At 32.1% G+C, this 10,151-nt stretch overlaps 1 protein-coding gene and 1 pseudogene across 1 annotated transcript; one reads left to right on the plus strand and one right to left on the minus strand.

The window, feature by feature from the left end:
- Positions 1–408: 408 nt before the first annotated feature.
- LOC141611556 (histone H4) lies at positions 409–930 on the minus strand. Its single transcript, XM_074430126.1, has one exon. It carries the CDS (start codon positions 868–870, stop codon positions 559–561), a length of 312 nt encoding a protein of 103 aa, XP_074286227.1. The 5' UTR covers positions 871–930; the 3' UTR covers positions 409–558.
- Positions 931–7,762: 6,832 nt separating this feature from the next.
- LOC141613285 (uncharacterized) lies at positions 7,763–9,866 on the plus strand (annotated as a pseudogene).
- The last annotated feature ends 285 nt before the right edge of the window (positions 9,867–10,151 follow it).

A 10,151-nucleotide genomic window follows, 5' to 3' on the forward strand; every position in this document is an offset into this window, starting at 1 on the left:
TTGAGCTAGGCATTGTACAAACCTCAAGTTACAATTTCTTCATACACCAGGAAAAGCATAAATTGAAATTGAGCGAAAGATGTCACCAGGAGACAACTGGGCCATCTCCAAGATTATGGGGCTCTATGCCAAGTTTTGATAGTGAGCCCAATGCCGCTATATTTACAAAACTACTTGTATATACTCTGAAACTAGCTTAAAACCCGTGCTTAAATTGAAATCGAGCTAGCTCAAACCCGAAATAACAAGCTTGCTTAAATTGAAATTGAGCGGAACTAACATCTCATTCGAGAAAAATACCAACTAATTACAATTAATAATCGCTTAAATTGAAATTGAGCAAAATAAACCAGTACAACAAATGATGAACATTCAAGAAGCAATTAATTGGGACAAACAAAACAAGAATTAGCAAAGAACAAGATATTCATTACTTGAAACATTAGGCTTCAATTACATTAATCATCTAAAACTAATTGGAGTACTAACCGAAACCAAAAGCATCAACATTTAAAAGCCAATGCCAGATCATGAAGCTAACCCTAGAATTAAAACAAATCAACCGCCAAAACCGTAAAGAGTTCTTCCTTGCCTCTTAAGAGCATAGACAACATCCATAGCAGTAACAGTCTTCCTGCGAGCATGCTCCGTGTAAGTAACAGCATCACGGATGACATTCTCTAGAAAGATCTTAAGAACGCCACGTGTCTCCTCATAGATCAAACCACTAATACGTTTAACACCACCACGGCGAGCTAGACGACGGATGGCTGGCTTTGTGATACCCTGGATGTTATCGCGAAGGACTTTACGGTGTCGTTTTGCTCCTCCCTTGCCTAATCCCTTTCCTCCCTTTCCGCGCCCTGACATTTTTGTTTGTTGAATTAAGTTTATGGGGATGATTTGTGTTTGTGAGTTGGATTGGAAAATGGGAAAGGTGTGGGGTGTGTATTTATAGGTGTGGGATTTGGAGAGGGTAAGAGGGCGATCCGTGTGGGTGGGTGAGGAGTGTTGTCAGACGTTGATGTTATTTGATCAAGGGTCAAGATTGGATGGTAAATGTTTTGCGGATTGTGGAGTTATGTTTTTAGTATTTGCTGTGGCGGGAGATTTGTGGAGGAAACACGCGCTTGATATAACAAAAATACCAAAAAGACTACACGACCAATAACATCGCGGTGTATGGAAAAATACGAGGTGTATGGAAAAACCATACACGACCAAGTTGATGAGGCTCGAACTCATGACCTCTTGGTGGACCTACACTTGCTATTACCATTGTGACACATCCATCTCTTTATTAAATATGTATCTCTGTTGTTATTTGTATATTAAAAGCCGAGTTAAAATAATATTTACTTATAATAATTATTAAATATATACTTCTAACTTGTATTTAATGCAATGTATTTACTGAGTTAGTTAAGTATACTTGAAAAAAAATGTTCAAATATTTTATTTACTTATGATAATTATCATCTGTACCTTTAGTTTACATTTAACTAGGTTTAGTGTCCAGCCCCACCGGGCTACCTCTATTTACCATTTAAATTTTATTTTTTTATGAAATATAATTGCGTTAGTATTTTTTAACACATACATTTACGATTTATAATATATTGTTCTATGATATATTTTGAAATTATGATGAGATTAAAATTTATCAACAAATTATATGAAACACATTCACTTATTCTCCCGTCGTTGATATTATTGCGTCCACAACATACCCCTGTTAATACTATTACGTTTACTACTCCTTCGGTTACTGTTATTTCTTTGACTATTCCCGCTATTTTTATAGTTAAATTCACTATTCCCGTTAATTTTATCAAATTTATATATTTAAATAAATAAAATATTTTCCTTAAACCGAATTGTTAGCTATCTTTCTCCATTGTTCATACTTCCGCAATGTTTTTATAACATTTGTTGTCACTGCTGTTACTTTCACTACTTCCACCATGTTTATTTATTTTTTTCACTACTCCCGCCATATTTTTTTTTCACTACTCCCGCATTTAATACTGTTAATTTCACTATTCTCATTCTTGATACTATGACTTTCACTGCTCTAGCTGCTATTATTGTCACTTTTACCACTCAAATGGGTGATTACTATCATATTTATTACATCAAATGTTGCTACAATTATTTTCACTATTAATAGAGTTACTTTTGCTATTTACACAATTTTATCACGCTTATATATTTAAATTACAGGTGGTAAAATACGGGCTTAGGTCGGACGTGAGCCGGTCTAGCTAGATTTTTTGGCCCACAGTCATGTTAGCAGGTTTTGAGCGGGTTCGTGGACCGGGCCTTTGTAAAATTTGGAAAATACGTTGTCCAAACCCTCTTTGTTAGCGGGAATAGGCCCGTCCCGTCCACGAACAGTTCTAATTTAAATAAATATATCTGTTAAATCTTTCTCTTGCTTAATTTTATCAAATTAAATTTTATATTAGTTTATTATATGAATTTATTAGAGTTATATATTTAAATAAATATGAAATATTATACTAAAATATTATTTAAGAGCGCTCATTATTATTCACTAACTAAAGTACAAATCTAATGTATTATGAAATATTGCATATATTGTGAACTTTTATTTTATTTATCTCTTTATAGTTTTCATAACCCAATTAATTTACCATCAATTTAGTTCATTCAAGTATAATATTCGGTGTAATTAAACTTAATTTATTTATTATTATTTATTATATTAAAAAAAAATATACTTAGTGTACAAAAATACAATGACACACTAAAACAGGCTCTAGATGTATGAAAACGAGTACTAGGTTCATGAAAAGTATTACATACATGAAAATGATTAGTAGGTGCATGAAAATTAGTAAAATATATTTCGCCTCAATTTCCTTCTATAACTTAACCAAGAAATATATTATCTAGACATTAAATTGTACGTCGAATCCAAATATGTCGTTATTTTAAAAATAAAATTTTGTAAGGGGGGAGTTCTCACGGTTCTCATTATCCTAGTGGTTCTCACCAGATCCCAAATCTATATATGTACCCTTTATATATCTAAGATGCACTTAATGAGTTAATGATATAGAATTGGGATCCTATGAGAACCATCAAGATAATGAGAATCGTGAGAACTCCATCTTACGGATTTTTTTTTTTTAAAATAAGGACATATTTGGATTCGGCATTGAATTTTATGGCTAGAAAACATATTTCTTGGTCCAAACATTATAAATTATTGACGCAAATCGAGGCGAAATACATTTTATTAATTTTCATACACCGACTGCCCATTTTCTCGTATCTAACAATTTTCTTGCACCTAGAACTCGTTTTCGTGCATGTAGAGCCCGTTATTTTCATGCACCTAGTAATCATTTCCATGCATGTAAAAATTTTCATGCACCGAGTATTCGTTTTGGTGCATCTATAGTAGTTTTAGTATACCTAATTGTATTTTTGTACATTATGTTTATATTTTGTTAATAAAATCAATAAATTTTATTTAGTTATAACAAATAATGTGTTTGAACAAACTAAGTTAAGGCTAAATGATTCACCTAAACTTTCAAATCGAGATTTGGTAGAGATTTAATGATGGTTCTCACGGTTCTCATTATCTTAGTGGTTCTCACCGGATCCTGACCCTAATGATATATATATATATATAGATTTAGGATCCTATGAGAACCCCTTTCCCATGAGAACCATGAGAACCTCATGTTCAGAACTTTTGTACCAAAGGTTCAGAATATTTATACCAAAGGTTCAAAACCTTTCTACCAAAAATTCGCAGCTTTTCTACCAAAACTTTAGTGGGTAATGCAATTAGCTTATAGATTAACCTTATCCCCATAGGTCTACCTATATGAAGACACCGGTATACACCATACATAAATGACTTCAACATTAATTACGAAAGTTATATTGGTTCTTGACATTATCTAGAAGATTAGCTTGTACGGAATTTTGCTTGCTAAAAAAGTGTGTATTTTTCATTTTTATCATGTGATTATATTGCAAGTTCCTACCAAGTACATGAATGTATTCAGTTTATATGTTCCATGAAGAAATCCGACCTTATTCGTCCATTATTGAAAGTTATATTGGTCCTACCAAGTACACAAGTCCAACCTCGTTCTCTTTCTTCTTTTATTTTCACGCACAAAGTTCGTTTCCGCTGCCATGTTTTAGCCTTCGCAACACCTCGACTAACGTGATATTCGTGACTTGAGGTAGGTTTATTCATCTTTGTTTCGTGTGTTCTACATACCTCTCGCATAGTACTTGTTTAATGAATAATTAGCGAGCCGGGTTTGGATTATTATCTATATTGGATACCGGTCTTTTAGGAGTGATTTAACATGTTTTATGTCACACTTATAGACGGAAATTATGTGTGGTAGATGGGCAGAATAGTAGCAGTAGGTTGTGCTCTGTTTTTTAGTCGACGTCGGTAAAATCTCGTTACATGGTATGCATTTGTTTTAACTCTGTTTGATCTGAATTTTTTGGGACATATTAGAATGATAATGTAGCATGAAATCCTTGTGTTTATTGCTAAAAATATTAAGGTCGGAGTTGTGTTTGTATTGCCCTGTTTTCGAGACGGATGGATCGTTTTTTGGTTAGCTTTAGTTGAGTTGGATGATAATGTTAACTGTTGTTCCAACATTCTTGCAACACTTAAAGAGTTACCCAAAATATATTTTCTTTTTAATTTTTAATTACTCGACCGTAGTGTTCAATAAAAAGATTTTAATACACTACATACCCAATACACGTGCTCGGGCTACGCAAAGGGAGGTTATTGAGAATTTCTAAGAATTGGAATATTTAAATGTTTTTTCTTATTCCAGCCGTCAAACTTTTAGCTACTTGGCTCAAATTTTTTAAAAAAAATCCTATTTGGAATCCTTCTTCTACTATTAATTACTTTCTCTCTTCCAAAACGATTTATGTAAAGATAACTCAAAATCTCAAATTTATCATAAATATTTGTTTAAGAAGGTCTTACACAAGTCCATTGGCAAGAAGATGGCCAAATAAACCCATGTACCTTTGGTACAAAGGTTCTGAACATTTAGAATAATTTGGTTGTATTTTTGGTACAGAAGTTCTGAACCTGAGGTTCTCACGGTTCTCATGGGAAGAGGGTTCTCATAGGATCCCAACCCTATATATATATATATATATATATATATATATACATATACACTTGATAATTAATTGGAATATACATGACATGTCATATAGGTATATATTATGTACGTCCAATGGAAATAAGATGTACCTTTGGTATAAATATATTTTACGTACATACATTTTCCGTTATAATAATATGTTATAGAATGTAAATTTTATCTTATTTATGTAAATTATAATTACAGATAATAATTACCATATGTACATAAAATATTTAGTTTAATTTTATCAAGTACATTTAACTAATCAAGTATGTACATTGATTTAATCTTGAAGGTACATTGAATATAAGTTGGAAGTACAATTAATAATTATTATATGTACATATTGTTTTAACTCAGGTCTTAACAAAGATACATATCAAAAGATATGCAAAAATGACAACAAGATGGATGGGTCACAGTGGTAATAGTACGGGCTTTCAAACTAAGAGGTTGTGGGATCGAGCCTCATTAATGACTTTTTTTGAGGTTTGACTTAATAATAAATCTAATAAATAAAATAAAGAAATAAAAAATTTCCATAAATATAGTTAACTAGATGTAGTTAACAATTTAACTACAAATGCTAAATTACTAACCTAGCCTTAAACTAACTAATGGAGGTTAACTATAATTTGCCACGTGTCACAATGTAATTGGTTGTGTATGGAAAAACTCATACACCTCGTGTATGTGTATCATCTTTCCAAAAATACATTCATCATTCGTTCGAAACCAAAGTGGCTTGATTGTAGTGGAGCGCAGGAGTGTCTTAAAGCGTTGTAAATTGCCAATGAATTGAGAGGTCTTGGGTTCGACTCCCTACACGGGAGTGTTGCGGTTACCTGTCATCCTAAAGGATGTCTTACACGGCACACGTGATTTGTAGGGTATTGCAGGTGCTCGGGGGATTAAACCTCTCGTCATCAAAAAAAAAAAGTGTGACTTAATACCGAAAGGGTAAATATTTTGACATTGTAGTAAAAGTACATGCCTAAATAGTAAAAGTAATGAGTAATCACTATCATTTGAATATAAGCCTCTTAAAATTACATGCCTAAATAGTAAAAGTAATTATGTCATTGATCTAAAAAAAAAACTAATGATCTCATTAGTGCAAAGAATTGTAGTAACATTAGATATGGTAATATGATAGTAATGAGTAATCACTCACATTTGAATAGTCTAAGTAACAATATTTGCAGCGAGTGGGAGTGGTGAAAATAATAGAAGTTACAACGAGAGTAGTAATATCATTATTAATGCGACAATAGTGAAAATAACAATAACTACGGCGGTAGTAGTGAAAGTAACAGTAGTAATAACGAATGTAATAAAAGTAACAATACTAATAAAAAAAAGTATATATGAACAATTAGCTAACCAATCGATTAAGTAAAATATTAATACCGGGAGTACTAAATTTATCCCATAATTTATTTCATTGGAATTTTAAGATATGTCATAGAAAAATATATTAATAATAAATTTATGAGTTATGTAACTTTAAAGTAGCATTTGCTCGGCTTGACTCGTTAAGCTATCGAATCGAGCTCGCACGAGTCGAGCTTTGTCTGAGTTTTGACCGAGCTGATCTCAAGTTGCTCGCAATCTGTCTCATCTTATTATCACCTCTAGACTCTAGTTAAGACTTTTATACAAGAGTCAAGAGGTAGTTAGTCTAGGCCCGTCTATTAATGGGCGCTCTATGTGCATTTGCATTGGGCCTCAAATTTTTGGGGCCCAAACTTGGCAAACCCATATACTAATTGAGAAAAAAAAAGGAAGGTAAATTGATGAAATCAAAACACGGTATACTGACTCCAATTTCATACTCCACATTCAATCCCCAATCTCATCTCCTTCCCCAAATAAATTTATTTTCTTTCCCAAATTAAATCTTCCCCAAATTAAATTAATTTCCTTCCCCAAAAAAATTAAACTTGCTCTGTAATCTTCAACCTACCTAACGTTTCTTTCTTTTTTTCTAATCTTTAAATATGATTATCCCAAATCAATTCATCACAAATCATTCAAAGTTTTCAATTAAAGATATTAGAATCAAAACTTTGTCACTTTGTCACTTTCAACCGGCTGCCAAATTCTCAGATTTACATTTGAGTTTCAAAGAAATCGAAACAGGCAAGATTTCGTCTTAACATTATATTCTTAATGAATTCTAATGAATTTAATTATAATTTTAATGAATTTAATGATAATATATTTGTAGTTATTGGAGGTAGGAGTCGGAGATTAGTAGATCGGATAGTCGTGACGCGGACGTTTGTTCTGGAATCCGGCATCAAAGCATCAATAAGGTTGTTTTGTTTCATCACATATCTCTATTTTTAATTTCATGTTGCCTAGAATAAGAAAATTTGATTCTGGATCCGAAAAACGGAAGAAAAAGAAGCGAATAGAACAGTTAGTTCAGTCTCAAAAAGGTGCACTCGATAAATTTTTCACGAAAGGGTCTACTTCTAATAGTGAAAATATTAATGATAGTGAACCTGTTGTTGCGACTGAAACTGGCCAAACTGCTGTAATTTTTTGATAATCATGATTCTTGTGGTTTTGACATGGCTATAGAGAATAACGATAATAAAATTGACGATGAGGATAACAACAATGATGATAATTTAGATATGAATGTGAATGATAGTGATGAGAACAATGATGGTTTTGATGTAGGAGGAGAAAAAAATGATGTCGAAAATGGTAGTCATATGAAAAATATTTTTGATATGTTTGACCCAAGAAATTGGGATTCACTTAATTCTGATATGATTAAAATTTTAGCAAAAAAAGGTCCTAAGAGAGATTTATCTATTGAAAAAGGTCCTAAAGGCCAAAAGGGGAGAAGATTTAAATCAACATGTTATACAAGAGTTTTACCAAATGGAGAAAGGTGCGATAGAGATTGGCTTTTCTATTCAAAAGAGCTTGATAAAGAGTCAAACAATTGATAAAAAGACGAATAGTGCATTAGATAAAGAGAAAGAACATTGGAAAAAAGTGTTAGAAAGAAAAATATTTGTTGTGGTGTATTTAGCAACACATAACTTGGCTTTTCATGGTAGTAATGGGAAGTTATATCAAAAGAGCAATGGAAATTTTTTAGGATTAATTGAAATGTTAGCGAGGTTTGACCCTATAATTCAGGAGCATGTGCATCGTATAACCAATGACACTATTCATAGTCATTATCTTGGTCATAACTTTCAAAATGAGTTAATTCTTCTTGTTGCATCCGCTATTAAATCTGAAATTATTAAAAGTGTGAAAGAAGCAAAATATTTTTCAGTGATACTAGATTGCACTCCCGATGTTAGTCACCAAGAGCAAATGTCATTGATTTTGAGATATGTTGATGTGTCTTCAAGCTGTGTTTGCATTAAGGAATCATTTTTAGGATTTTTGAGTGTAAATGATACAACTGGACAAGGACTTTTTGATGTTTTATTAAATGAATTAAAATCTCTTGATCTTGATGTGAATGATGTAAGAGGACAAAGTTATGATAATGGATCAAATATGAAAGGCAAAAACCAGGGGGTACAAAAAAGACTTTTAGATGTGAATCCTCGAGCATTCTTTACTCCTTGTGCTTCTCATAATCTTAATTTAACATTGTGTGATATGGCAAATAGTTGTGGTAAAGTTAAAGACTTTTTTGGAGTAATACAACGAATATATACTATTTTTGCAAATTCTAATAAAAGATGGGAGATATTGAAGAATAATGCAACAGAATATACATTAAAGCAACATTCATTTACTCGTTGGAAAAGTCGTGTCGATAGTGTTAAAGCAATCAGGTTTCAAATTGCAGAGGTACGTGATGCTTTGCTTCAAGTAGGAGAAACTGATAATGATAGTAAAATTAGAAGTGAAGCTAAATCCTTGGCCATGAATGAACTTGGTGACTTTGAGTTCTTGGTAGCACTTGTTATTTGGTATGAAATATTATATAGAATTAATTTTGTTAGTAAACAGTAGCAATAAAAAAATATGATTCTTGATGTGGCAATTGATGATATTAAGAAGTTGGTTTTATTTTTCGAAGATTATAGGGAATCTGGATTTAATGATGCCGTTAATATTGCTAAGGAAATTGCAATATAATTAAATGTTGATCCCGTATTTTCAAAGAAGCGTGTTATTCGAAGGAAAAAACAATTTGACGAGAATCAAAATGACACATCTGAAGTAGTTTCCCAAACTAGTGAAGAATCTTTTAGAGTGAACTATTTCTTATTTGTTGTTGATCAAGCTATTGGTTCACTTAGAAAAAAATTTGAGCAATACGAAGAATATCAAAATATTTTTGGCTTTTTGTTCTCTTCTAGTAAGTTGCACACATTAGACAATGCTGAATTAAAGTCTTGTTGTGACGATCTTCAAGTAGCACTTACAAGTGGTGAACAATGTGATATTGATGGGAATGAATTGTACATGGAGTTAAAGTTGCTTAAAGATATATTACCTAATGAAAAAGAGATGGAAGCTATTGATCTTTTGAAAATTTTGAAAGGTAAATCGAATTTTCCTTATGCATTTATTGTGTATCGAATATTGTTGACTATTCCCGTGACAGTTGCATCTGCAGAAATAAGTTTTTCCAAGTTAAAGTTGCTGAAATATTACATGCAGTCTACAATGTTGCAAGAGAGGCTTAACTGATTAGCAATAATTGTTGGATATATATATCGTGGTTGACTCTCCGTCGACCGCCAATAGCAAATGATAAACTTGGATAACGATAGAATCACGAATCGTTTTCCTTAAAGAGTGGTTCGACCCTTACATTTGCCTTGGGTTGCACGAAATCTCTTGTAGAATAAGACTATCGATTCCCTCTCATTATAGGCAAATAGAATCGAGAGAATACAAATGAAGTTTTGTATGTTTATTGTACCAAAATCTGAAAGTAATATGTAGTTATTATTTTTTCTAACTTCTCATGCA

This window comes from Silene latifolia, chromosome 11 (assembly GCF_048544455.1).
Source record: "Silene latifolia isolate original U9 population chromosome 11, ASM4854445v1, whole genome shotgun sequence".
Classification (NCBI taxonomy): Eukaryota; Viridiplantae; Streptophyta; class Magnoliopsida; order Caryophyllales; family Caryophyllaceae; genus Silene; species Silene latifolia.